General features: G+C 61.0%; 1 protein-coding gene across 5 annotated transcripts in view; it reads right to left on the reverse strand.

Annotated features, from left to right (window-relative positions):
* The window catches only part of NOL4L (nucleolar protein 4 like), a 59,710-nt gene that overhangs the window by 6,011 nt on the left and 40,322 nt on the right, over positions 1-13,377 (reverse strand). For all 5 annotated transcript variants that reach the window (XM_030503055.1, XM_030503056.1, XM_030503058.1 and 2 more), the window contains 6 exons: positions 12,732-12,873; positions 2,083-2,354; positions 1,202-1,387; positions 933-1,124; positions 723-845; positions 261-462 (listed from right to left, as the gene is read on the reverse strand). In XM_030503055.1, coding sequence (XP_030358915.1) covers positions 261-462; positions 723-845; positions 933-1,124; positions 1,202-1,387; positions 2,083-2,354; positions 12,732-12,873 — 1,117 coding nt within the window. The remainder of the gene's footprint in view (positions 1-260; positions 463-722; positions 846-932; positions 1,125-1,201; positions 1,388-2,082; positions 2,355-12,731; positions 12,874-13,377) is intronic.

Genomic DNA, 13,377 nt, shown 5'->3' on the forward strand with positions numbered 1-13,377 from the left:
CAATTAACAGTTGCTGATGAGGCAGGCTGAGCAGCCGGGCAATGCGGGTCAGCCTCTGATGGCTGCAGGAGAGCTGCAGAAGCAGCCCTGCGCAGGGCAGGAGAGGTGCTGCCGTGCCTGGGCTTGGCACGAGCCGTGGGAGCAGCCCCTGGCTCCCCTCCAGCGCCCAGCTCAGCCGCGCACCACCGGGTGCAGGGATCTGGAGCCTGGGATGGAGGCGATGGCCGGGTGGGCTCCTGGTGCGGTGTGCGGCCACTTACCGTTACTGTGGTTGCCCGTCTGGAGGGAGGCGGGTGGCTGCAGGCTGCCCCCCAGGGACCCGTAGCCACGGTAGCTGTAGTTGAGGCTTCCATTGATGTAGACTGGGTCTTGGGAGTAAGATGAAGCTGGCAGTGAGTAGGAGGAGTGGGTGATGGCTGTGGAGTCTCTGGAGTGCTGTTTGTCGAGAGCAATCGGCTCGTCCTGCACAGAGGAAACACAGACTGAGTCCAGTGCGGAGCCCGGCTCTCCTCTGCGGCACAGGGACGCCTGGTCCAGTGTCCCCATCCCTGCTGGCCTGAGCCTCAGGATGCACCACAGGGCCCACGGTGCAGCCCTCTCACTTTCAGAAAGACACTTAAAAACGTTTTGCAATCACTCAGAAACATCTCTCCTTTTCCCCACCCCGCTGTAGGACGCTGTTGGCTCCGTCCCTCACCCACCTCGAGCCTCAAGCACCGTACCTGGGAGGTCTGGTAGATCTCCAGCCGCATCCTCTTGGCTGCTTTCCGCGTCTCACTCTCGCAGGCAGCGGCCAGGATGTTCTCTGCCATGGCTGAGGTCAGGTGTGGCGGCGTGGGCCTGGTCTGCAGAGGCACAAGCAGAGAAGACACTCAAGGACCTGCTGCACCAGGAGCGGTGGTGCACGGTGGGGCAGAGGGGTGGCCGCTCACCATCTCCATCCCGTTCTTCTTCATGCGGCGGCAGGACTTGAGGTAGGTGCGGATGCGCTTGCGTGCCCGCTCCTGGAACTCGGGGAACTGCCGGCTGCAGGACTCGATGATGGCCTGGATCTTCTCCTTGGGCTGCTTGGAGATGGGAACCATCCGGTCCAAGTTCTCGTCCACGAAAAGGCGCACAAACATCTGCAAAGGAGAACGGAGATGGTGGAACACCAAGATGGAGGCAGGTGGTCTGACCCTCCCCATGGAGCCCTCCTTACATTGAAGGCCTTTAGCCTCTCCGGGTCCATCCCCTCCGAGTCATTGATCTTATCGTTGTCTTCATGGTCATCGTGGTCATCATCATCTTCGTCAGCTGTGGGGGCCCTGCCAACAGTCAGGTCCTCAGGGCAGCCGCTGACCTCTGTCTTGATGGAGTCATAGCTGCCAGAGCTGTACGGAGGGGACTGAGAGGACACGGGAGTTACCATGAGCATCCCTTGCCTGCTCGCCTCTGCCCAAGGTCACAAGGAAAAAGCCCGTCCTCCTTGGCTCACTGCTTCTGCCCCCTTTTCTGATGTCCCTGCAACCTGGGAAGATGAACCCATGGCTGAGCTCCCCCACGTGCCAGCTCCTGCCTGCTTGGGGCAGGAGGGGACATCAGGTAGCCTGTGATGGCCCGAAGCGCAGGCAATGTGGCTCTGTCTGACCCTGTGGGAAACACTGCTTGGACCCTGCAGGAATGGGCTCCTCCCCACACAGGCTGGGGTGAGATGAGCCCACCGCAGAGCCCCAGCTCTGGGGCAGGTGCGATGTGAGGGATGCCCCCGGCTCTCCCAAACCACCCTTCTTCCTCTCTGCCGACCGCTTGCTCGGTGCTTGGGCTGAATTCTGCTGAACAGCAGCAGCCCAAGGCTGGAGATTGGCCAGGCACAGCTTGTGCGTCCTTGTGCCCCTGCAAGGGAAAGGCTCCCAGCCCAGCTGCCCCCCTCTGTGCTATCCTGGTGCTGGGGCAGCAGCCATATCCCTGCCTGGTTGCTCCCAGTGTGCCATGCCCCGTGCCCAGCCCTGGCCAGGGACACACAGCCACCCCATCCCATCCCATCCCATCCCATCCCACCCCATCCCGTGCCACCCAGCCCCACCAGCGGCCCGGGCGTACCTCTGCCGTGGTCTTCACGCCGTACTTGACCCTGCTGCGCAGCCCGTCGGCGCTGCAGCCGTCCGGCTGGTAGGAAGGGGTGCCGTGTGCCGGCGCGAGCTTGTCGCACAGGTTGATGGGTTGGTCGTCGGCCGCGGCGGTGAAGTCCATGGGCGCCGCGGTGCCATTCCCGTTCATTTCGGGGAAGGCGCTGTCGCCCTGCGTGCTGCTCGAGGTCGAGGGGTTCAGGGTGGAGGAGCCATTCCCGCTGCAGCTCTCTGACGAGGAGTCATCTGCAAGGAACGACGTGTGGTCACCCCATGGTGCCCTGAGACCACCTCCCTGAGACCACAGCTTTGCCACCACGGTGCCAACCTCCCCTGCACCCACCAGCACATGCAGCATGGATGCACCACTGCTCTGGAAGCCCCTGTCCGACCAGGGCTGCCCTGGACTCACTTAGAGCCACCACATGTGCTGCCAGGAACCGGGCCGGCAGTGCCGCGCTTCGGGCACTGGGATGCAGCAGCTGGAAGCACGGACACCATCGTCACACAGCTCTGCTCCCTTGTCCCTCAGAGCACACTGGACACTGCTGTGCCCCACACCAGGGCCACCCGTCCCTCCCGGCAGGTGACAGTCCCCGTGCCTCCACCCGGGGCTGCGGCACCTGGGCTTGAATAAGAACTTTGGAATTTGGTCCTTTTCGGTTTCTGTTTGCATTGCAGGGAGGAGAAAGGGGCATTGCCTCTCCCCGCCAGGTCCCTCGCCTCCCCACACATCCTCCTGGCCCAGTCTGGGGCTCTGGGAGGCAATGAACTCCAGCACCAGTGGCTTGGGGACAAGCTGCACTGCAAAGTGCTGGGGCGAGGGGACAGCACATGAGGACGGGCTCGTTTGGGTGGGAAAGCCCTGAACTGGTGCTGCCTGGAAGCAGTGTCAGGAGCTCTGTTCACACTGGGCATGCTGCCCAGCAAGGCTCCTCCGCGTGCTGCTGCAGGAGGGGCAGGGGCTGCACAATGTCCTTCCTGTCCCACCCAAAGCCCAAGCGACCTCCTGCACCCTACATGGACACTCCTGCTCCCCTGTCTCCCCAGAGCCACCCCTTTCCCCCACCACCCAAAACAGGCAGACCCATGGCCCAGAGGCCTGGTGATGGCAAAGCACAGCCCAGCTCCTGCTCGCATTCGCACCCCCAGGTCCTGGCACCATCCCTCCACCCGTGCACAGCTCCCACCATGCTGGCCTCCTGCCTTGCGCTGCTCCAAAGAGCAGCCCAACCGCAGCAGAGAGCCCGGCCCTGCACATGCCCTGCCTGCACCCAGCCCTGCCTGCACCCAGCCCTGCCTGCACCCGGCTGGGGAGCCCAGCCCTGGGGCCAGGCACGACATTTTCAAAGGCTCAGCCCGTTTCTTTCCCCTTCCCTCCCCCTCGCTGCAGTAAATCCTTTATTTCATTAGGTGCCTCCGCGAGAGGGAAAGGGCGAAGCACGTGGGGAGCCGCTTCCTGCGCCAGCGTGCGCCGAACAAAGAAGCAGCCGGCAGCGAGGAGCAGATGGCGGCTCCGCGCCCGGCCCGCGCCGCAGCACAATGGGGTCGGGCCGTGGGGCAGCCCCGGCGCACGGGCACCGGGTCCAAAGGTGCATGGGCGCGGGGCGGCAGGACGGTGCCCGGCTGCTGCCACCCTCCTCCTCCTGCTCCCCACACCACAAACTTTAATGGGCGGCCCCGGGCGCGCTGCTGTGACCCTGCGGCTGCCCAGGACTTTGTATCCCTTCGAATAAACACGCTTGAGGACACTCGGGCACCCAACTGGACGGCGGGGCTGCACCGCGTGTCCCTAGCCACCCCGTCCCCGGTGCCAGCACTCGCCGCCCGGCCTCACGCCCAGGCTGCTCCTGGCCCCATGAGTCTCTAAATTAGGAGGTCCCCACTTGAGCTCCCCACCCTGCAGAGCTCCGTCCCCCTCCTTTCCCTTGCGCTGATCCACTTATTCACCCAGGCAATGACCAGAGCTGACCTTATCCCTGGGGTGGTGTTTATGTGCTGGGTGCTCCGGGCCAGCGGCAGCCATCACCCTCCCCAGCATGGGCCTGGCTCCAGGCAGAAGCTCTTGCTCCCTACATGCAGGAGTGTGGGGCCTGTGGGGGCTCAGCAGCCAGCACTACAAGAGGCACCCTCCAAGCAACCCCCTGGGAGCAGCTCTGGTCTCCTGCCATAGCACTGCAGCCAGACCATGGCACAGGGCTGCTGCTGCTGGCTCAGCCATAGCTGTAGGGGCGGGATGCCGGCGGCACCACCGCCTCCTGCCCCACACCTCTCCTGTGCCAGCGCACCGTGGGTTTTGCTCTCCAGCACGGTGTGATGGCTCAGCTCTGCACCAGTGTGTGCTCCTGGGGCTCTCTGCCCCACACACACCTTGCTGGGGCGCACAGCCAGCCCCACCACGGGCACCCGGTGCCCTCAGCACGGGCGCAGGAGCGGTGCTGGCTCAGCCATGTCCCCATGCAGGTGGCCGGGGGCACCGAGCGCTCCCTGCGCAGGATGGCGGGTCCTGTCCCTCCCCCTGCTCCGCTCTGCGCCAGGGGAGACGGGGCTCCCAGAGGGAGGCTCCAGCCGCATCCAGCGATGCCTCTCGGAAGGATTAAGGAGCATTACTCCCATGCACAGAGGCACGAGCCACACGCCAGGCCCTGCACAGCCCGGGCACAGCACAGCAACAGCACAGCACCAATCAGCACCCGTCCTGCAGGCCAACGGCAGCGACCTCCTGCCCGCTCCATGGGGCACAGGCAGCCCCCAGCACGGCCTCCTCCATGCCACCAAACCCCTGCCAGGCAAAGGCACCGAGAGAGGCGTCACCTCAGAGAAGACTGCGGGTGTCCTGAGCATCCCCTCCTGCCCTGGGGATCCCTGTATTGCTCTGAGCATCCTCAACCTGCTCTGAGCATCCCCGCTGTGCCGTAAGCCCTGGGCATCCTGCTCTGCCCTTGCCCATCCACCTGCAGCCCCCAGCTCTGCCCCGGTCCCTGCAGCTCCCATCCCCATCGCAGTGCCAGTCCTGCACCAGCAGGGTCCTGGGGGTGAGGTCTGGACCCCCCGACCTCTCAAGGTCTCAGGTTTTCTTTTGTGTTGCACAAAACACGCACAAACCAGGTTTCTACCTGACCCTGCTGCACTTACCAATATTGGGTTTGCTACAGCCAAAAGATATTGATAACAAAGAAGATGCTTGTAGGAACCTGTCCAGGTGGAATAAGAAAATGAAATAGGAATCTAAAGTAAGGGACCAGCATCTACTAAAAGAACAATTCAGTTTAAACCAAGGATGAATAAATAACGAGGTCTGTAAACCCACTCGCTACAGATAATTGTCTTATTTCTACATTTTTACAGGACATAAAGTGGTGGATTAATCTCAGCATTGTGCGAGCAGAGAAATGACCACAAATTCAGACTGCCAAGGTCTTTGGGTCTGAAGGGGAATGGCCTCAGCAATCTGCAAGCACTGGTGTGCTCTGGCTGGTGTGGATGGGACGATGCCAGCGCTGGTGCTGCTCCCCAGGCAGCTTCACTGGGGTATCCAGCCCCCCACCAGCCCCAAGCAGCGCCAGGTTTAGGCTCCTGCCAATGGCAGCATTGGCCACGCTCCCAGAGAATCCCATTCCAGTAAAACCCACCCAGCTCCTGAGCCTGCGGGTTTCTGTGGAGTCCCAAACCCCACGTACGGAGCAGGGCTACGGAGCAGGGCTCCGGAGCAGCGGGGAGCAAGGCCAGGCTGTGCAGCCATCACTGTGTTCATTAGCAACCAGCACGAGCCCGGTGAGCTCCCTGCTCGCGGCTGGAGCTTGGCTGCACGAGGAGCCCCTCTAATGAGGATAATTGGGAGCCCCCCTGCTCCACCCCCATGCCCTAATTGAAGCAGATGGAACTGTAAAAACAATGTCACTTCCCAACCGGTTTGATCTTTGCGTTGGAAACCGGAGTATTTTGTCCTTCTTTCTAATCCCCTCCATGGGCTGGAGGCGGAGGAGACCCGAGCACTGCGTGGGGGATGCCCGTGGGGCTGCAGAGCCCAATGGAGGCTGCCTGGTCCCAAGGCCCCGAGTGCTGCCCTCCAAGGCCCATGTGGAGGCCAGGCCATGGGTGGGTGAGCAGCGAGGCCGGGAGGAGGCCATGGGGACAGCACATCTGCATCGGCCTCAGCATCCCCTCAGCATCCCCTCAGCATCCCCTCGGCATCCCCGGCCCCGAGAGCGAGAAGCAAAATGGCTTCTTGGGCCGCGGCGCCGGGGAGGAGGGGATCAGTCACTTATTAAATGAATTAATCAGGGCTCAGCGTTTTCATTTTGAAGAGGCTGCGGGATTATCCTCGATTTCTGTGCTGCTGGATCTGAGGAGATCGGGAGGGGAAGGGGCGATTTCCAACACCTGCTCCCCGGGAGGTTTTCACGGCGGGGAAGTGGTTGGGTTGAACGGGCGAAGGCCACCGCACGGCTCTCCAAAGGCAGGGTTCAAGATGAATGGGGCAAATTGTTCCTCCTCCTGTCACATCTCCAGAGCGGACACAAAACCTCTTTTGACTCACAAAACAATGAGCTTATGTAAGAGCCCGCGGCCCACGGGAACCTCGCCGCAGCCCCGCACCACGCGGTGGGCCGGGGGTGCCCGGTCCTGCCCGCACCCTGCAACCGCAGGACCCCCTGCCTGGCACCACCACGGCGCCTCTTGGCCATTGCCAGCGTGTCCTTGGGTGCTGCAGCCACCACCAGGTCCCACCAGGTCCCATGGACCACCATGAGACATGAGCTCTGCTTGACCTGCCCATGGCCAGCGGGGTGATGGCAGAGGCTGCTGCTCCCACCTGAGAGTCCCCATCGCAACCAGGAGGATCCTGCCCTGTTTCCACCCCACCACAGCACTGGCACGGGCTGGAGCATCCCACCACTGCCCGCCTGCAACAACAGCCAGGAAGATGAAAAGTGCCATAAATTATTCACTCACAAAAGAGACGAGAAAGGGGAAGCAGGGGAGGAGGAAAGCCTGCGAGGAAGGGATACTTAATACAAATTAGAGAGACCGAGTGGGAACGGGGGCCCCGCGGGGGGCACGGCTGGGCAGCAGCGCTGCATTCATTGTGAGTGAGCAGCACCCTGGGGCTCTGCACCCACAGCCAGGCAGTGAGCAGGAGAGGCCCCGGCCATGGCGGCCCCTGTGGCCGGGCACTGCTCACACGGCCGGAGCATGGAGCCCGTTTCCTCCAGCCCGTTGCCTCCAAGGTGCAATAAGAAAGCAGCAGCAATGCTGCCGGGGGCCGCGGAGCCGTGGGGCTGGCCAGTGTCCAGTTAAGGCGCTCTATTTCCTGTCTTCCTTCGTTAGTGCAAACCTCGTTATGTCCCAGACACAGCGTCCACCCTCCGCGCTGCCTCCCCGGGTCCCTGCCTTCGCCCAGAGCCCGGGAGCAGGCAGACATCTGGCCCTGCAGGACACAATGTGCGTGCTCGGCCGGACAAGGCAGCGCTGTGCGGCCGCCCCCCCCCCTCGGCATCAACGGTGCCCCCCGGTGCCGTCTCCCCCCAGCGCCGCTGCGCAGCCCGAGGCAGCAGCTCCCGCTGGCCCTGGGACCTCACCACAACGGCCCCACAACGGACATCTTCCCTGCACCAAAGCTCACCACTGCAGAAACAGCCCTGCCACAAACACACTGTCACTTGGTTGTCCCCTCTCCTGCCGACCCCCATCCCTCCTGCCACTGATCCTCTGACCACCCCGCTGCTCGAGCCAGGATCTGGCCCTCACCCACAGGGAGGAAGGACGAGGTGCAGACCGAGCCCCTCCTTGTGCCACCGCCGCTGGCAGCCACCCGGATCCTGCCACAGGGAGGGGACCCGCCACAGCCCCGTGCTGCCCGGGCACTGCCTCTCCCCACGCCAAACAAACGGGTTTGGTGGCTTTGGGCACGATTCACACCGAGCTGGTGCCTCCAGCACAGACCTGCCACCAGAGAGACCCTGCTGCTCCCCCCGTCCTCTGGGCAGGGCATAGGGGGTCTGTCCCCAAGCCACGGGGCTCTGCACCCCTCCCAGGGAAGGGACATGCTGTGGGGCTCACCCCACTCTTCCCTTTGGCTGGGAGTGCTTGACTTGGGGAGGAAAGTGGGGGCACAGCCAGCACTGGCTGCCCAGCAGCCTGGTGATCCTCTCTGCTCCAGACCAATGAAAAGCCCCCCAAAACATCAGACAAGAGGAAGCTGAAGCCCAGTTCAGTTGGAAGCCACCACATCCCTGCAGCGCCCGTGCTGCACCTCTCAGCCTGCAGCAGGCAGGGACAGCTCTTCAAACAGCGCCGAAAGGAGGGTGTTTATCACTGGCCAAGGCCTTTGCTCGGGAGGAGCAGATGTGCCTCTGAAGAGACGACAGGGAACGGAGCCACCAGCCCAGACTGCTCAGGCAAGGCAAGGACGTGCTCGCTGACTGGGACTGTGGGGACAGCACAGTGGGGGGACACTCTGGGAGAGAAGAAATATATAACTAAGAAAAATAAGATAAGGTCACATGTAGCTGTTATAAGGCCTGGATGCTGGTCTGTGTCTTGTTTAGGCTCTGAGCTGAGGTGTCTGGGAGAGAGAAATGCAACGGTGGTGTAAGAAGCCCTGAAGCACTGAGAAACAGTGAGGATTCTGCAGCCTGGGTGAAGCAGGTGCTGTGCAGCACAGCACGGGCATCTCACCAAGCGACGGTGGTGACACCCAGAGCTGCAGGACATGTGCCATGCCAGAGAGAGACCGCTGTGCTGGGGACGGCTCGGTGCTGTCCCTGCGTCCCCAAGGCAGGATGTGACGTGCCCTACCTGCTCCCAGGGCAGCATCCTGAAATAACGCCTGCCTGCGCGTCCTTGACGTCCTTCCTTGGAGCGCTCCTGAGGGACGTCCCCAACACTCGGAGCCTTCCCGAGCAGCCGCCCCGAGGGATGCCCCCGAGGAGCGTGTGCCTTCACGGTTAAGTAGGTTAAGAAAGTCCTTTCTCCAAGGTCTGGATTAGCCACTGCTGCTCCAGGCAGAAGGGCTCAGCAGGACGCCGCCAGCCAAGTGAAGGCTGCACGCAGGGACTCAGCTGGAAGGGGACCTGTCCCAATGTGGTACCATGCAGCAATCCCGTGCCCCCCATGCAGGGAAAGCAGATCTTACACCTGGGAGCTTCCCCAGCTCTTTAGAAGGATGGGCTTAGGAGCCGCAACCCCTGTCCATGGGCTGAGCACTGCCCCTGGGCAATGGAGCTGGATGCATGGCCAGGGATGAGGAAAGACGTACCCTATCAGCAGGACCAGCGCTCAGCTGGGAGCAGGCACGGGACACCTCCAGGGACAGTGCCAGGCAGAGGGGACAGTGAGATGGAGCAGCGCTCGGGGTCCCTGAGCTCCAGCTGCGTGCTGGCTCCTGCAGATGTGTCCCTCCAGGATGTCCTGCACAATAGCTCCACTTGAGCAGCAAAGGGCTCGTGTTGATCTTGCTGTCGCTTTGGGTAGCCGCCGGCTTCCTGCGGGCCTGGGCGCCGCGAGCGACATCCGACGGGGAAGGGATGTTGCAGGAGCTTCACGTTTTCCGTGCTGGGCCACAGGATGAGTAACAAAGGAAAATGGAAGGAGCGAGTGTGCGCTCAGAGCTGGCCGGTGTGTCCTGCGTCCTGCCATGCACCCGCCATCCCAGCGGGAATGCCGGCTCCACCGCCGGTGCTCTCCAATGGTGCCATCTCTGTCCCTCACCCACCAAAGCCATTAGGTCTAATCTGCTCTCCCGGCTGCTCCAAGGACATCAGCTGGTTGCAGCGCGGCTATACTGGGCCAAAGCTTCTGAACACGGGGACAGAACAAGGTGTTGGCTTCCATTCTAGCTGCTTTTTAGCTCTGCAGATTTAGCAGGTACCTGTGTATCAAAGCCTGGGGTGATGGTTCCCTGCTCTCCTGCCTTTCTGGATTTCACACCACTCTGCTCACATGGCACAGGAGAGCACCGGCTCCTCCTCTGGAAGACCTGGAGTTGGTGCTTCGGTACTTTAAACAAGACCTTTTTTAACAAGCCTGTCAGACGATACTGCTCTCCTACAGGGCAGCTCTTCATTAAAACTTCATACTGTGTCTTACACTGCAGACACACTCCAAGCATCCCACCCGTCAGCAGGCAGCAGGCAGGAGCAATTTAGTAACTCAAAAGGATTTCCAGGGGTTGGAGGGTACCGAGTCCTGATCTGAAGGAGGTGGTGTGTGACCCCTCCCCAGGGCTGGGGTGCCTGGCGCTGAGCCTGGCTCCAGGGGAGGCTCAGAGCTCGCTGCCACCGCTGGTGGAAGGAGGCTGGGGCTCTGTGGGGCTGCTGCAGGGCACAGCTGAGAGGAGGAGATGTGGATACACATCCCCTTCTGGCAGGGAGTACGTTGACCACCCTGCGCAGGGCACCTCGGCCGGTTGGGCTCCACGGAGCACACAGTTCCCACGGGCTGGTTTAGATGATTTCCTTGGGAAAGTCTTGCACGTGCGTGGCCTTTAAGCCAGCGTGAACCCAGTAAAACACATTTGCTTCCAAAAAAAAGAGCTTTTATGGGTTGAGAGAAAAGGAAACCGAAGAGTGCTCGACACTTTGATTCATGCACATTCCCTTCCCCGTGCCAGTAACGTGCCTTTCCTCCTGTAACGTGCTGCTCTGAGACGTGCTCCTCTCCTCCAACCTCCCGCTGCCCTCCTGGGTTGCTCCATTGTCACCTTCTCAGCCTCGTGTGTGCTTCAGTCCTGGTGGGAGCATTGGTTTGGCAGCAGGACTGACACAAGGCCTCGCATCCCAGCAGCACTTGCCTGTATGCTAGAGCTCCAGTATGGGACATGGACACACAGTGACAGACCTTCTCTTCAGTCCCTCCTGAAGTATGACAGCCTGATGGAAATCCCAATCCCTGGGTTCTTCTTGATGGATCTTGTCCATAACCCGGGGCTTGGCTCACTTATTCTTCAACTCCATCACTTCTGGCCTGCCAAAGCCCACCTGGTTATGCTGCTGCTGACCCTGGGGACAGCCTGGGACACTGGCACTCCTCACAAAAAGCAAGGGACTGTTTGTGCTTTATTGCTCACCACTGAACCTTACAGAAGAAATTAAAGGAGCCAAGAAGGGCCCCAAAGAGGACACCTGCTTCTGAAGGAAAAGCACAGGGCAGGAAAAATTGGAAGCATTTCCTAAGAGGGCAGAGAGAGAGGGGACTGAGAGAACATCTTCATTTGCCTAAATACACAAGTCCCTTATTAAATGACTGTCCTGTTGAATAACAGTGCTCAGCAGAGGGATGAAAACTGTGTCACTCTAGATTGTAAATGAGACTTGGGAATTCGGTGGTGAGGGATAAGCCACAATGGGAGAACGGTGAAGTTCAGGGGTACAGAGAGACCCGGCCAGGCCACGGGAGGAGACGAGGCAGCGCTCGCTCAGGGCAAAGGCTGCAGCCTGGTCCTGAAGAGCTGAACGCTGCTGATGTGAGCGGCTGTGCTACCACCAGAACACCCTTCCTCCTGCCCCGGGCACAGCCCCACGGCGGGGCCCTCACAAGCAGAAGTGCCCCTGGGTGCAGCGCAGGCAGGTTTCACATCCCCACCGAGGCTGCCTGGCTCCGGGGCTGGTGCTAAAACCAGCAGCTTCTCACAACTGCAGCTCTGCAACAGAGTGAAGTGCCACAACGTGCTGGACTGAGGAGAGCAGTGTCCCTGCTGTCCTGCCGCTGGCCACACAAGCAGCTAAAAGCCACCCCAGGGAGACCTGCCAGCACAAAAGCCCTTTATGTCCCCCGGGGTGGTTTTCCAGTCCCCTTTCTTAAAGCAGCACTGACCCAGCCCGGGTTGTCCCTCAACTCCTCCGCTCCCTTCCCGCTCTCCCAGCAGCACCAGGCTGGGGACAATGAGGGATTCAACCTCTTGAGCAGAAGCCAGTAACAGTCCAAGCACCAAATCCTTCCAAGCATCACTGAGATGAACCCTGACCCCAACTCGTACTTCTACCACTCATTTACTCGCTCTTTTACTTTAAACTAGCATGTTTCCCAGGAGCAACACACCACCTCTCGTCACCACACACCTCCTCCCACCCAGCCCATGTGTGCCGCCTTCTCCCCTTCCAACCGCCTGCCCTGAATGAGGGACACCCACATCCACCCCATGCTCCCGTCACTGTCAGCTATTGCAGATCACACATTTCTTGCCTGGGGGATCCAAGACACTGCCTAAGGAGCAGCTTTCCAAGCATGGAAAGCTGGACCTGTACTGCACAGCCTTAGCATCCTTCCTGTGGCCGGGCAGCATGCAGCCCACGGTCCAGGACTAACAGGGCTCTCCTCATCACACCCACGGAACTACAACCTGGTGTCTTAGGAGAGGATTTGGTGACTTTTTTGGAGGAGCTGGGAGCCGGGTCCCTGCACGAGGACCATCAGCTCTGAGCTGGAGAGGGCCCTGGCTGAGCAGGAACCCAGAGGCTAAATGGAAGGACTGGGAGTTGGCGCTGCTTCGAAGCCTGCAGGGATATGAAATCCATCCTACAGGTGGGACACCTGATCAGAAAGCGCTGGTTAATGTTTAATAGGCCACAAAGCATCCTGCGGCAGAGGCGCAGCGCGCTTCCCGCCCGCGGCGGCACTCACCGTCCTCGTGGCCGGGCAGGTTCTGCGGGCTGCGCATGCTCTCGTCCTGGCTGGGGCTCAGGCTGGAGTTCAGGTGCTGGTCAGCTGAGATCCATGTGGAGTCGTTCATATCAAAGTCCTCGCTGCTCACCGATGTCTCATCCTGGAGGCAAGCAGGAAAGGGTTAACTCACCGAGCTGTTTTCATCCTCCTTTCTCCGCCTTTAACATCTCCTCACCCAGCTCCTTTCCTAACACCAATTCGTTGGGCAGCTCCTGCCCCCCAGGAACACTTGCTGGCCCCTCGGCGCTCCCCAAGGCCACGCAGCCCTTCCCTGAGGTGGCTGGGACGGGCTCTGCTTCCTGCCTGAAGACGTGCCTGAGCAATGGCACTGTCTCTAATTGAGGACAATTAGAAAGAGCTCGCATCCTGTAGGAGCGGATGGCTGAGCCCCGGAGTTTACCCTTTAATCTCCATCCACCCAGCGTGGTGCTGGCGAGGCAGCGGCGTGTGGGAGCTGAGCACGGGTGCAACTCCATTGAAACGGCTCCGTAAAACACCTCAGACTTTTCTGACATCAAATCAGTGGCTGCAATGGGAATTCCCAGAGGATCGGCACCGGCAGGGAGCGGCCGATGGGGCAGATCTGGAGAGCAGCACCCATCCC

Source organism: Strigops habroptila, chromosome 13, assembly GCF_004027225.2.
Source record: "Strigops habroptila isolate Jane chromosome 13, bStrHab1.2.pri, whole genome shotgun sequence".
Taxonomy (NCBI): Eukaryota; Metazoa; Chordata; class Aves; order Psittaciformes; family Psittacidae; genus Strigops; species Strigops habroptila.